Raw genomic sequence first — 15,713 nt, 5'->3', positions numbered from 1 at the left:
TGAAATGCCGAGCTAGGAGGACCTGCTAGCTCCGCATGGGACAGCCCCGGCAGAGACACGCTCCGAGAACGGAGCGCTTCTCATGCCGGGAGTAAACCTGGAGGCTTCTCCTCCCGCGAGGCACAGGGAAACAGGGAAACAAAACCCATGCTCTGGCTGGCATATTATTTTCAAAGCTCCAGGTAAAAGCAGGAATCTAGACAAACTTCTGCTATCCCAGTGAAAGGAATTTAATTTCTATTTCAACAAAAACCATTTACAGCACTAAAACCAATGAGTTCTCATCAAGGACTTTCCTCAGCAGTAAGGACTGCCAAAGTAGTAGGAACCAAATTGTTGTCAGCTTAAGGACAGCCATCTGCTCAGCCTCCTTCCAGCTGCCATGCTCCAAATCAAAGAATGGATAACAATCATTTATGTTTCTCACCAAGCTCAATATGAAAAAATCTAGGAAGGAAAAAAAACCCAAACCAAAAAACAAAAAACAAACAAACCAGGAAAGCGGCACTGCAGGGATCTAACTGGGAACAGAGATGAAAGTAGGAGAAAAAGAAACTAGTTTTTTTAAAACAATGTTTTTTAAAGAATCCTATTGACATCTGCTTTGTAAATGTTCTGTCATTCTTTATAACCTCAACAGCACGGAATTGTCTCTGTAGTTACAACCATGCTACTCCCATATTTTGGCTTTGTTAGCAAAGACCCAGCAGCATTTTTACTGTTGCTCTGGGAATAGAGATCTAACATTTCATACACAGTTTATTTAAAAGTGGACTAATTTAACATTCTTGATGGTTCCTTTTAGCATAACTGTTGCTAATTACCAGCTCCAGAATGATCTGTTAATCTGGGAGCTAAAGTGGTTCCACAGCAGCATAAATACACTAAGACAAAAAGGAGGGAGGGAAGAAAAAGAAGAGAGGCATTGGAGAGGGTCAAGTTTTAGTGAACTAAAACAAATTATGTGACAGGTGGAGCTGGTAATACGCAGTAAAAAGCACATCATAAATTGGTAAAGAGAATAATTCTGTTCCTTGAAAAGTGGAAAAAATAGTTTTTAAAGCTGTGCAAATGTTGGTTTTGGTGGCATGCACAGGAAGCTGGCCTGAAACATGATCTACGCTCCTCAGGATCGGGGGAGGCATTTATCCGTTTACTGCCGTTTGCCCGCGGCAGAGTGACCCATTTCGCAGCAGCACTGGGAGCTGCCGACGGCGCGGGCGCGAGCCGGGGCAGCGAGCGCCTCCAGCGCCAGCGTCCGCGTAGGAACCTTATCCCAGGACACGACCTCGGCTTGTTAAATTGGTTCCAGGGCACTGCACATGGAGGGATATAAACAAAAATTAAGACAACACGACCATAAAACACGGCAAGCGAGTAGCAGGGCTGGAGCAGCAGTCCTCAGAGAGGCAGTCCCTGAAACACTAAACTCGTGTTTAACCAAGAGGTTTGACTTGATTGCTTTAGGCTATTGCGAGCCATTTTTCCTGCGTTTTTTTGGCAGCAATGAGGACATCCCGAAGCAGTTTCGCTGTCTGTGGGCTGCCGCATTCCTGCTACGATGCTCTGCTCTCCAGATGCGGACAAGGGCAGGACCTTCCTCCTTCCCTTCGGCCTCCCAGCGGGGTGGGAAGAGCAGCGCTAGCCCCCTCCGAGGAAGGGATCGGAGCAGGTCGGACCCCTCCTATGGGCAGAGGGGGGTCACGAAGACCCAGTCCCATACAGATGAGACACAACTTTGTCCTCAGTACAAAAAAAAAAAGTTCTCTTGACCTGCCCTAGGTTTTGCCTCTCTTTCCAGAGGGCTGAGTGTAAAAAAGCTTCCTATCGCCGGCACCAGCTTTCTCACGAACCCAAACCAGCCACAACCCGAGATGGGCAGAAGGACTTCCTACGTGTTAGCAGGGTTTTATAATTGCCTCTTCCCTTTCCAGTCAGTTTTCACTGCCAAAGACTCGAAAGTAAATTTTTTTGAGAGAAGAAGCTTTTAGGAAAGGAACCACGTTATCTTTGACATTTAGAAATCAGCCAACACATCACACTGTTGGTACTCGTGGAAGACGACAAGCAGGACTCGATAGCCACAGACTGACCGCAACAGCTTCACTGAAACTACGGCCTCGCACATTTTTGATCGCTTTGGGCTTTCACTGCATGTGTGAAATGACTTGAAAGTTTATAAAATTAATTCCAGACAAATATTAGTGAGGCCTCAAGAAGAAAGCACATCTCCTTCCTTCTGGGAGTTTACAGTTCATCCACTTTTATCTTCAGGAGGCTCTTTTGAGATCAAAGATGTGTACAACTTTCCCGTTACAAAACTTATGAAGAAAACAGCGTTACCAATGCCATGCCATGATTTTTTTTTTTTTTTTTTATGATTCATTGGGCCTCTCTCAAAATAAGATTCCTGCATGCATACCTAAAACAAACAACAAAAGTCACACAGAAAAGAAAAAGCCGCTGCTGTGGGGTTACCCCAGATCCCCGGGGGAAGCCTGCTCCTGCAACACCCTGCGACGCTGAAGCAACAGAATCTGGGCCTCGGGATACTTCTTCCACAGTACATGATCTTGCTCTTCCTTTCTTAAAAAAAAAAAAATGGTGCAACCTTATAATGCAAAATTACCTGATTTTCCCCATGCTATTTTGAAGACTAAGCAAGTGCTTACAAACAAACTGACCCACTAATGTCACTAGGAAAATGACCTGTCACGATGGCAATTTTGCACATCACCTTCACCTTAAGGGATCAAAAACCTAAATTACAAAAAGACATACACTTGGTGGGAATGTGCTGCATTTCTGGAACAATTTGACTTTATTACATTCAGGGAACATAAAGCAAATTTGGGAAAGGACTGCAAGTTGCTGAAGTATTACAGAAGAATTACAAGTTTTCATTTAGCAGCAAAGACGACGAGAATAGCAGTCTCTACAGTTCACCGACTTTCAGCAACTATTCTCACAGTAATGCAAGTCTCAGCACATCTGCTACCATAAAACCAGTATTTAGACAGCCTAACGGACTAGACTGATTCTATCAAACATCTGCCCGCAGCACTAAATTTAAACAGTTCACACAGAGCGGAAAGTTGCTACTTATACAAGTGACTTGCAAAGATACTGGAATAGATTTCAAGGAGTCAATGCAAAAGGATTTGGAACCTGACTGCGAGTCGTCTGAGCACCAGCCTCAAACTGATTCTAAAAATGACGGACCACATTTAGCTGGAATCACTCACTGAGTCTGTACCAAATGCATCATACTTGTCAACATTTCGGAGAGGAAGAATCATGGGAGTTTCATGAAGCTATTTCTTGGAGCACAGCCACAGCGAAACATTTTCCGCTGTGAAACTGTAATGTTTCCAGGGAACATGGGAAACTCATGAAGCCAGGAAAGCTGAAGAGGAAAACTAATGATAGCTGGGAAGATTATAAGTGCTGTCAGGGATTGACGAGCTTAGTGAGCACGAGGCCATACACAGACCACTATTTATGTCTTTCTCTCCCTCACATCCTAGATGACGTCACGTGGAAGGCAGGTCCTCTTCTTGCCTTCGAACAGTGCCAACGCAAATTTTAACAAGGGCATAAAGTGCGCACATTCATTCGGCTGATAAGCAGCTCAAATTTTACTGGTTGAACTTATTGGTGGGCTGACTGCTCAATAAGCTTCTTTAATTATGTTTAAATTGTTCTAATGCATCTCTTACTCCAAATTCTGTTCTGTTTAAAACACCAGCTTCTGCTATAAGAGGATAAACATCAACGGTAGCAACAGTTTCATTGAAAGACATGAAGAAAATGCAGTCACCAAGTGCTGAACGGGAGATGCTTCCAAGTATGGTTTCGAATTAAGGTGAGCGACCTATAATCTAAACTCCTGTACACCTCCCGGGCCTCTCCTCTGCTCACATCTCTGCCTATTCCTGGAGCTCACAACCTTGCTGGATGAGCAACTTCAAAACCAGAGTAAATTGGGCTTCACACCACTGTGTTTCACACATCATGAATGACAGCAGTGCAGTCCCTTCCCTGCTTCTTCAGGCATACAGTTTTCTATCTCCAGTTCTCCTGGCCTGTATCATGCATATCTTACACGCACGCCAGACCTCAGGATACCTATGGAGGGCTGCACTTGCAGGCAGAGCATGAACAATCCCCAGCTTTCCCTACAGACTTCCTACAGTTTCTACACTATGAAGCCGTAAATGACCCACGAAGCCTGGCTCCTTCTACCACTACCTTTTTTTTTTCCGTACCAGGTCAGCCTCTGTGGAATCATCTGAAACAGCCTCCATCTCCCAGACATTTCCAGATTACAGAATAAAGTACTAACCCATGCTTAAAAAACAAAACCAAAAAAATCCCAGCTATCAGACAATAACAAGGTGCAATTACAGCTGCATTATGATACAGCCCATCACGGACTGGAAGATGGGGCTGTCTACCTAGGGAAGGAGTGTTGTCACACATCACGTCTAACTGATTGCAGGGTCTGAAACAAAGAGACCAGACACAAGAAGAGAAGTCATTTGGCATCTGAGCACAAGGGAACAGGAGACTTGAAGGACGACGCTCTCACCAAGGGACAGTGACAGCGCAAGGGAAGCAGCAGCTGATGCCCTGAGGACCAGAGGACACAGCACAGAACCTCCTTCTGTACCCTGACACCAGAGAGGTCCAGCAGTCATCCAACACCTATGCCTCCGAGGAAGCCCAACATGCCTGTGGTTTGAGGCACAGATCCTCATTTTTATATTTATCAAACCACAGATAAATATTTCACATTTTTGGTATTTTTCCACTCTCTTAATACAAGCTCTATACAACTCTTTAATCCCTTAATATGGGCTTCGAATCCATCTGTGACCCTCCACTGCACTGAGAAGGCCAATTACAGTGCGGTTGCTGTTTTGTAATGCAGACATGTTCAAAGTTGATTTTTAAAACTACTTAGAAAATATACTTTATTATTTTAATCCAAGACAGATGTACAGAACAAAAATATAGGTATATATGTACAAATTACACCCTTAAATGAGCTTAGAGCTTCTCTAATAGAGAAGAAGAGTCAAGGACAAAATTACCAAGCAACATTAATTCGAGTAAACTTATTAGAAGTACAGTTGTAGAAATTAGCACTACTGGAGCTAGTAATCTGGAAGGCAATCAAAGTTAGAAAGAAGCTGTTATAAGGCACAGATGTCACTTTTTTCCCCACATACACAATTCTGTATATAACCACGATCTGAAAAAATGCCAGTCTTCTGCTTGTTTGTGAAAAGACAGCAAATGCAGCAGTAACAAGTAAAGTTAGAGACTCACCATCGGGCCCTTCGCTACCTTTACTCCTTTTATTTCGACGGACACGTCTACCTTCTTCTCCAACATGCAACTTTTCTTCAGGATGAAAGAAGTTCAGCAAGGCCAGCTGGAAGAACAAGAACAAGGTTAAGCATCCTTGGAAGCAAACCGGCTTAGCTGCGTATCCTGGAGAGCGGAGTTGGAATGCCAGCTCCTTCCAAACGCAACAGCTTCTGTTAAACTGGGAGGGAAAGCTGAAGTGACATGCTGGAGAGCCCCTCAGGAACGCCTCATTCCTCCTGACTGGAACTGCAAGACCTTTTGTCATATATGATACGTGGCTTGTCATAAATGAGGTCTGATACGCCCTCGAGGGCTTCTGTTTGTAACCAGCACGTGCGAAGCAAGAACTTGCAAGCTCTGATGTCAATTCTCTTGAATAACGCTATTCAGCCAACCTAAAATGCGGGAATTAATAATGCTCTCTGCTGCAAGCAGGTTGTGGTGAATAATAAAGTCCCTCTTTGAACACACCCCTGAAGAGTTAAAGCACCACCACATACACAATCATTAAAGGAAATACCGTAATGTTCATGATATTTAGATATGTAATGCAAAGTGGTGGATAAAGTTGGAATTTCATGCAAGAACTCTAACATCTACACAGCCTGCAGCAGGGTTTTGCGTTTCTGTAAGGGAGCAATCCCTCTACTACTAAATCCCAGTCAAAGCGGGCTGATCTATACTGAAAAAAATTATTTCTGTCATCCTTCTCAAAATGGCATCCATTTTCCCTAGCTAAATAAAAATCACCTTGGAAGCATTCTAAAACTTGTGAAAATTCAGTCTTAATAATGAACGTAATTAAAAAAAAGCAGCAGCACATTTCAACTTCGAGTGAAAACAGGTTCCCTACTGATAGCACAGCAGAAGTCCAGAAAACGCCGTATCCAGCGTACAGCCAGAAGCACGAATCGCTATAAAACCAGAAAGTTTCGAAATACGGAGTTCTGTAGTTGCCACTTTGAGGCTTATTTTCAGAAATTGGCCTCAAACTCTGCTCATGTTTTGTTCTCGTTTTTCCCCCCCAAGATCCAGCTTTCTTTAGGGACGCGCTTTCAAGACGCCCCGGCAGCGCGGAAGCCGCCTGAGCAGTGGTGGTCGGGGCGGCAGGACGCGGGAGCCGGGCAGCGCCGTGGCACGGTGACGGGCGCAGCCCCACTGCAGCGGGCAGCAGGCCAAGCCCTGGCACCCCCCGCCGCTGGCAGATTTTCTAATTTCCTGCCGTAGATTGAGTTACTAACCGTGGGATTATGGAGGGGCTAGCTGGAAATAATCAAAAGCCCCAAACGCTGATGCAATCGCTTCTAATTATTCTCTGCAAAACTTGCTCAATTCTTGAGCTCTTCTGCCAGTGTTTACTCCCTGCCAGTAAGTTTTTCTCTCTCGAGCTCTCTCCTGTAAGCCTCATTAGCTCCTGAGGCTCAAAGGTCTTCGGGGACCTTTAAATCCAATTCAGCATACCACGTAAATTAACACTTTAAACCTAGAGCAAGCACATCTTTGTAACATGAGTTTTGCCAAGAGATAAAATTTTTATGTAGTGACGTCTTATTCATGAAAAATGGTCACTGCACTAAGGACGCTTTGACAGTCATTAAATAACCCTTCCTACCCAGAAACTCGAATTTCAGCTTAAAGGCTTTACCGGTCTTCCCAGCCACTCCAAGAAAGAGATGCTCCTCACCCGGTAGCCTTTCCTCCAGGTATTTCCACGTCATAAAATACACAACCACAAGACAGGCGGATGAGTTTGGGGAGCCGAACACCCAGCTCTGTGCGTTACTGCACCCACCAGCAATCGGGGCTGCTTCTGCTCAGGGTGCGATTTTCTCCTTTAAACTTAAGAACTTTGATCGCTGTCGATTCACGCATACAGGTACAAATCTAACACGCACAAACGCACGCGCCTGTAAGAAGGGAACGGAGAGGCTTCGGGAAAGCAGCCCCGAAGGTCACCAAACTCGGTTACTCTCCTAAGGACAAGCCCTGCGGGATCAAAGCGGCGCTTAGACAGCAGAGAACAAAAAACTCCTTTCATGAACAACTAGCTAAAGCGGGGGCTTGCTAAGCTGGAGGTCATAAAGGTCCCTATCGAAAGCAATGACCATTAACGCCGCTCGGCTTGTGCCGTGCAGGGAGCAGGGCTCCCCCACCGAGCGAGCTCAGCAGGCCTCTCGCCGCATCAGATCTGGGCTGTGTTTTAGACTGTCTACTGTTGAGTTGGGTCTGCAAAAGCTAAAAAGAAAAACCAGTATTGTCGGTGAGCCGAAATCCACAAAATGGAGAAAAACTTCCAGATCTACTTGCAATGGTGGGCTTCATTCATCCCTCCCCTCCTTTTTTTTGCCTTCTGGAAGCGTTATCTCAAGGCAGCGGCACAAAAAAAAGAAAGGGGGAACTGAAGGACGACAGCGTGAACTTGCTAAATTTATAAATTCAGTACCTAGGCACAGATAGAGCTGCAGATGAGGAGAAGTCTGGTATTGTACCTTCTAACCCTGAATTTCAGAATGAATGCATCTTAAAGTCATGTCCCCATAACATGCATTTTCATTTATTTTCACAGCTGGCAAGTTGAGAATGAGAGAATTTGGTCTCCAACTGCGTTCTGACAGGACGCCATCAAGACCATTTTGGCACATGAATTTCTTTCCAACAGCTAGGATTATAATTTACCGTACAGAGGCTATAAACTCATCACACAGGTGCTAAAGCCAGCGTAAAACTTCAAAAAGATGCAAATACCTCACTGCAGAGGAATGCACGATCGCCCCGGGGTCGTTCGCTCCTCGGCCCCCGCCTGCCCCAACTGCAAGGCCTCGGCAAGGGCGGCGGGCCGGCGGCACAGCTCCGCGCCTGCCTTCGCGCCGGCCGTGGCCACAACAGCCGCTGCGGGCTTGCTTCCTCTGCTGATGCTCTGCTTCCAGCTTAGGAGTGGCACCTTCCTGCTCCTTAACGAAGATCTGCTGCGTTCTGCATTTGTAACTTTATGCCAATTTGGCTTTGAAGCTCATCCAAGCCCTGATACACTATTTCACATTCTTCTTTTTTTAGAAAAACCTAAACCAGAAAGTTTCCCGGTCCAAGGTCCAAGTCGTTTCTATTCAATCCCACCTGTCCACAGGTGGATCTGAATTTAATAAAACTCTTGACGCTTTGTCCTTTGGCTCCTTGCCGCAACGATGCCGTGCTACCGAAGGAAGCAAACCCAGGCCCGCGAACCGCTCGGGGCAGCCTGAGATCTGGCAGGAGCTCCCCTCCACCACCTGCACGCCGTCACAGCAATAAAACACATCCAAAAAGCAATGACAAGTAAAAGCAGGCACTTATCGACCTAAGGGAGGACGACTTACAGCGCCGGGTGGGAAACTCTCAATTACGCTCAGAAGAAACAACATGACTAAGTTTTCTGAGTAAACTGAGAAAACAAACCAGCGTCCTCGCCATGATTTACAGCATCGAGCATCTTAAGGGCTACAACAGACAAGGAATGCAACAGCGTGAGTGAAAGGACGGCTGGGCCCTCGCGGGTACGGAGGATATCTTCTTCCGCACAACAAAGCAGGAGAATTCATGAGCAAAACGACTGAAAGCTTTTTAAACTTAAATTAAATCCAGTTGAAACACTGGCATCCTAGTCTGAGAAACGAATTACATTATAATTCAGGTTAAAATTTCAATGAAATCATCCGTACTACTTTTGAGTGCCATTATTGCTTGGCTATCCTATTTGAACATCACAAAATATGAATAAATAGAAGCACTGAAAATTACATGTTTGTGCAACCAGCATGCTAAAATGTGCAGCTTCACTCAGAAATAAAAAACAAAAAAATCCTTCTAACTTCAATGAAGTGACATGAGCTGCTTCTGGCACTAACGTTAAAAATGAAATCTTTCATTTTAAGATGATTTTGTAATGGTACAACACTAATTGTTTCAAAACAAACACGTTTCATTTTATTGTTATTATGAATGCAATTTTAATACAACATCCAAAATTTTGAAAAGCAGCAGTTCAAAATTAAGCTCATCCAAGTCTAAAAATCACCCAGGCCATCCAAGTCTATCTGTCTAAATATGCCAGTACGGACAAAGCTGCAAATATCACTTATATGTTTTAGAAGCACAAATGCCTTTGGCTTCAAACAACAACTTTTGCTGGAACGTGGTGGCTTTTTTAATTGTGGAAACTCAACACAGAATAGGAATCATGGAGGGTGGCAAAATATTTGGGGGGCTATCTCGTTTTCCATGCCTCTGCGTTAGCGCCACAACAAAGATTATTGACAGAGAAAGGCAATTTTCTTCTTCTGATAGGTATAAACTGGACCCTCGTATATCAGCTTTCCACTACCCATGCTTCAAATACACAAAACTATTAGCAAACTTGGAATATTCAGCTAACAATTTCAAGAATTTGGAAGGGATGACGTACTTGGATTTTTGATTGAGGACTTTTTTTTCCTCTCTTTTTGGTGAAACAGTCCAAATTTATTAAAATACCAGAAAGCATTTCAAAGGCTGAACAAAACCATTCCAGTTTGATCTCAGAAGAAGAAATACAATTTTTAAACAACAAACTGACACAAAATATGTTTATTTTTTACTACTGCTATTTAACCAACATATCCTTTTATTTACAAAATTCTAATAACAAGGCTCTAAGCATGCTTTCTTCAGCACTACAACTAATGTGAAACTTCCTATAAAAAACCACCCCCAAGTAAGAGGCGTACAAAAGGGAAACTCAGCTGATGACTGCTGAGCAAATGCAAACGGGCCCCTTCACCCAGCCTGGCTTTCCTCACACAGAAAAGCATCGCATTAACTCGCAGCTCTTCACTGCTGCAGCTTTGGGTCTGGATGCAAGGTTGTCTATGGTTATGCCTCAGCTGCAGCCCAGCTCCTCTTCCGCTATTTTCTGCGTTTGCAACAAGAGGGGGTTTTCACAGCAGAACTAACGGGCGTTTGCCACCGAGCTAGGAAACCATAACGAAGCCACGTGGGCAGATGCAGAAACAGAAAAAGCAAAATGCTACTAGTTAGCCGCTAGCAAAGCGTTAAAACATAAACGTTGCCGAAAGTAATTCTTTGCATGTCTGAAAACTGACCAACGGCAAGGACAGTCCCCTTGGGCCTCCGTCCCCTCGAGCCTCCAGGTCCGACCGCCGCTGGGAGCGGACGAGGAGGCTACAGCAACGTCTCGCCCGTCCCCGTGAGCGAGCACCTCGGGGCGTTTTGAGGGCAGGCCGGCGCGGAATCACGCAGCGCCGCCCCGTCAGAGACTCGCTTCCCCTGTTACGAAGGACGTTTTCCTTCTTGTTTGTATTTGCGCTAAGAGCTGACAGTGCATATTTGGTGCAAAGGCGTTTACAATAAACGCCCCAGTATTTTTTCTTCCTCTCGAGACCACCTGATTCCAAACTATCCTTGAGGGATTTGTCCGACTGCTCCCGGTGTGCAAAGTAATGGCCCAACCCGAGGACTTTTTCCCATCTTTTCTAGGGCTGAGCTAACACTCGCTCCTTTTACCACAGTTTTCAGGGACCACTTCTGGATCGGATCTGATAGGATAATTTCCAAAATATATATTTATGCTGAATCGTCATTTTAAGAGTTGGGAGGTGACAAAAGCAGAAGGAAACTAAATATCCCACTAAAATCACTCACGCTGCATCTTTTTAAAGGTAGCTGAAAGTGCTGAAGATCAATTGTTGGGAATAAGAAATCATATTTTAGGCAGTATCTATCCAGCTATGAACTCTTGATGATAAAAGATTATTGGATAGCTTCAATGTTACTTTATGGGCAGGGGGGGAAAAAAAAGGCAGCAGCAATATTGAGGCTGATATGCTTCTGGCATATTCTGGTCAAAATTCAGACTGTCAGGATCTGGAGACACAGAGAACCTTGAGCATCGCTTACTCCTGGATAACGAAGGACTGAGCCCTGATATTTTTTAAAAACTGCATTTTCTTTTACTTAATTTTCTTAATTACCAACATAAAGAATATTTTCTATAATTACTTGGTAATATTCTTCAAGTACTGTTCCACTGTTACCTTAAAAAAATCCCCACAAGCAACGGAAAAAGCAACTTAAAATGAAAATGAGGAATTACAGAATGTGTTAACTTAGTGCTCTTCCTTTGGAAGAGCTGTGAGGTGAGAAAGCATAGCTCACTGAAGGTACTAAGAAAGGTAAAAATACATGTAACTTGCGTAGCACTCACGCTAGAACATTACTAAGAGTATTCTTAAAAGTCAAAACCAATAGGTGCACTCTTCAAAAAGGTTTCTTTTAGGAAAACGTGACATCAGCCCGATGCTCGAGCTGGCACTTGCCGGCGAAGCCCTGGCAGCCGAGCGCGTAGCCCTGCTCGCGGCTCACCGCGGGACGTCCCGGACGGGGACCCTGCCTTGCTCGGCCCCCCAGCGACCTCCCGGCCCGTCACGGCGCTCAAAGGAAAGGGCAAGTCCGCAGCGCTGCGGAGAAGCCCAGCAAGCACGTACCTGCTTCCAGAACTGAAGTATTTGCTCCCACGCAATTAAGCAATAGCTATATAAAAGTTTGGAACGATCACTGTTCCCCTCCCTCCAAGCTCAAGCCCTCAAATTACATTAATTTTAGAAACACCACGTAAATCTATTATGACTCTGTACTTTCAGTCAAGAAAATAAAATCACTGGAGGATGCTTAAAAGGTCAAAAAGTGAAAAGAGAAATAATCCCAGGGAAAAACATACCTTAAAATAACCTGTAAAACAATAGTAAAAGCATGCCTTACCAGAATGAATCAGCTCTACCTTGGTTTCTCTCAGCAAAATAAAGAAAAACAAAGGCCTGCATACAAAAGCACTTATTTTCTCTGCAGCAACATGCCGAATCCTCTCTGGAAATGCTGAACAATAATGCTCTGGAATGTCAAGAGAACACAATAGGAATTACCAAAATAACGTAGCCTGCAGTTACTCAGAAACTAATCTGTTTTGTAAAGAACGACATTCCACAGTCTACAAAAGTGAGACTAAAGACACTTCATATAATTTTTTCTTAAAAAGTACCATAAAATAGGAAGCTTTCTTCAGGATATGAAACCCAGATGTATCATGGAGTTATTACTGGAAATGCAAACTATGCGCAATAAAAAACAATGCTGTGATGCTAAAATAATTGTTACAGTTTGAATATTTAATTACACCCCTCTGCAAATACCCTAAATAACACGCATCCCTCAAAAATACATTTTATAGGCACGAAGGTCCACTGGAAACCGAGAGAACGTATTTCAGCAGGCTCAAACAGCATCAAAATGAGAGGTGAAAAAATACAACCCAATCTATGCAATTATGTGCAAATAGCACATTTTTTCCTTAGGCAGGACAGTCTGTAGGAAGAACTAATATTTTACCTAAACAGCACAGAACTGGAAAAAAGCCGACAAGCTTTTGGGTGCACAAACCCTAGTCCTGAGGAAGCCTTACGCTCCTGCCCAAGATCCACCAACAGCAAGGGGCCCCTGGCTGTGTCACTCTGGATGATGCTAAACAACTGCACGTGTGCACAATTTTGGTTTCCAAAAAGGGCTAGCATGACAGGGCAAAAAAAGCAGCTGAGAGATCAGGCTACAGGTTTACAGGAGCCCCTTAAAGCCAAAAGGGGTATTACCTGCGGCCTCTTCTGGGTTCGCTTTTCAGGTTAGGTAAGTTATCGATAGGCATTTTGGAATATACCTCCTATGCATTCTTACAACGTGCCTCAAAGCATATTCGTTATGTTAAAAACAAAAAAACAGAAAACCACCCTGATCTGCATGCTGTATTTCTTAAAGTTTGCTTTTAATCAATAATGAGAATGCTGGACCAGTCAGCTTTAGATCTAATAATAAAAAAAACAAAAAACAAAACTCACGCTCTCCTACAGCACCAGAGAACAAGCATGAAATCATCCTCCTACATTACTGTTTAATGTTATTGTTAAAGTCAAATTCTCTCATTCATTTGCAGTTTTGGAGATTATTAGCGTGAGAAGACTAATAACCAAACTAAGCTCTTTAGAGACATTCTTTGCAAGTAATGCTGTTGCTTTTCTGGCGCTCTGAAGTTGAGCAGTCGGAGGTTGTGGTTCAGAATAACAGCAAATTGAATATTAGCCCCATTGTCCTACATCAGAAATACCCCTGTGGTATCACGTGGTGTAAAAAACCCGATGGATTATTTATTTTCAAACAAACTAGAAAAGAAGTTTTGTGAGTAGCTTTGTTTTATTGAAAAAATCATTCAACATATTTTAAGCCTTGCTTTTGTCATCATTACTTTTCCTTATAAAAACACAAGACGCGAAAGAGCAAACAATTCACATTTCAGCATGATAAAACATGACAAAAATTTACACAAGGAGTCTTGTTTGCAAGACACGCCACACTTCTGAATGCAGAATTCTTGTAACGTGATACACATCACGAGAGAAAACCTGGCCAGAGATAGTAAACGAGAAAGTAACAATTAAAATTTCTATAAGCCATAACTCTCAAATCCCTTCTTACACCTCCAGATCTTCTCTCCTCAGCCCAACTCCTCTGCACGCCTCCTTCCCAGGGGATTTGAAATAGGTTACCTCCGGTCCCCTCCAAATCCCCCCACTGGCTTCTTTTCGGCATGAAAGCTCAATACCATCCGCTCCTTCAAGACGGTCCATAACTCTTCCTAGCCCTATTGCTCCATCTCTCATCACTCCCTGTCGTCCTTCCTCCACGGTGCTCCGATGCCAGCCAGGCCGCTCTTTTTGCCAGCTATTCACAGTGAAGCCTGAGGTCCCAAAGGCACAAAACATCAGTTTTGAATTGATAGGAAAAACACGATTCCCCCTCATTCTGATCTGCACGTAATGGTCCTGACAGGCTTTTTGGACTCAACAGTAATCTTCAATTTATTTTTATTCTTTACCTCCCAAAGCTAAGAGGTAAAGGGATTCTAGTATCTCCATTTTCTACCTAGAGAATTAAGGCATCGGAGATACTACGCAGCTTATCCAAAGCCACACAGGAAGTCTGTGCTGGAGCAGGGCCTGGAACATCGCCTCCGGGCCGGGGCTGTACCAGCAGAGCCCCCTTTGTCGCAATACTCAGGAGACCCTTCATAATGAGTGACGACTAAGCGGCCAGCCAAGCAAGTCTCCGGCAATTATAAAACCAGACCCAACCGTGGTCCAAGAGGTGGAACGGGACCAGGTCACTCAACAGGGACTGGCGCACTGCACCCGCCGCTGCTTCCGTGGAGAACTAATGCCCTTCCTGGTAAATCCATGGCCATTAACAGAGCACAAGCACTTTTAAGAAACAGATTTGAGCTGCTTCTGAGTATTTCTATCCTTAGGTCGAAAAGCCTTTCAGCAAAGGACTGTGCAATCAGACTCTTCAAATATGGAGCCCAGTGAGTCATACTCTTGGGTCTTCTAGGCACTGTGGTAATTTAAAATTATTAGACAACAATAAAAGAGGAGGGAGCATATTTTCCTAAGTTTTAATTGGTATTTTAACTTTGTTATTCAGGAAAGCCACTGTATTTTTCAGCACAGATCATTAAACTGATTGCCAGTTTATCAATTCAATCCTTGTTACAAACCGCCCAACACAGTGAATTAATAGTCATTAGAGGCTATAATGCAACTCAAACTTTCCTTCAGAACTGAACCATTACCAAAAACTTTACTCTTCATTCTTCCTTTTTATGGGCAGCATTTGTTAGAGAATGGGACCAGACCTTCAGGGAATACTGGCAGAGCAGCGCGCAATCCTGCCGGAAAAGGATCTGCGTCCAGCTGCCTGGCCCCGCAGCCCCGGGAACCGCGAACCAGAGCCGCTGCGGAGGTGAAGACTAATCCTTGTCCTTGGGCGACCCGGCAACACAATACCATCCTACAGCTCCTACTGGAAAGGAGGAGTTAGTCCAAGAGAAGGCCTGCAAGAGAGAAATTTCTTCATTAATGTAGAGAGCTCCTCCAGGCTAGGGAGCAGAGTAGGAAAAACAGATTAAAAGAGGTCGCTTCGGGAAAGGATTTCCCTCTCAGTGCGTATGGCCAACTTTACAACGTTAAATAATCCAGAACACTCCATCCTTTGCATCTTTTCAAATAATTGCTGGACGCCCAAACATATCAGTATTGTCTTTTTTCAGAGAGGACTTTTTTCTCCCAAATTTTTATCTCAGCAGAAAATAAGTAATTTTCTAACTAGAGCTTTTAACAGTAGTCCTAGATATACGGCAGTGGTTTTCTTTTCACACGCTGAAAACTCCCACAATTACAGCTACCAAGCTTTCACTAGGAAAACTAATA

At 44.0% G+C, this 15,713-nt stretch overlaps 1 protein-coding gene across 1 annotated transcript in view; it reads right to left on the bottom strand.

Annotated features, from left to right (window-relative positions):
• The window catches only part of EDA (ectodysplasin A), a 108,645-nt gene that overhangs the window by 33,574 nt on the left and 59,358 nt on the right, over window positions 1-15,713 (bottom strand). The window contains exon 2 of the mRNA XM_067304173.1: window positions 5,335-5,440. Coding sequence (XP_067160274.1) covers window positions 5,335-5,440 — 106 coding nt within the window. The remainder of the gene's footprint in view (window positions 1-5,334; window positions 5,441-15,713) is intronic.

The sequence above is a fragment of the Apteryx mantelli genome, chromosome 13 (assembly GCF_036417845.1).
Source record: "Apteryx mantelli isolate bAptMan1 chromosome 13, bAptMan1.hap1, whole genome shotgun sequence".
Classification (NCBI taxonomy): domain Eukaryota; kingdom Metazoa; phylum Chordata; class Aves; order Apterygiformes; family Apterygidae; genus Apteryx; species Apteryx mantelli.
This window is presented reverse-complemented; position numbering and strand designations above follow the sequence as displayed.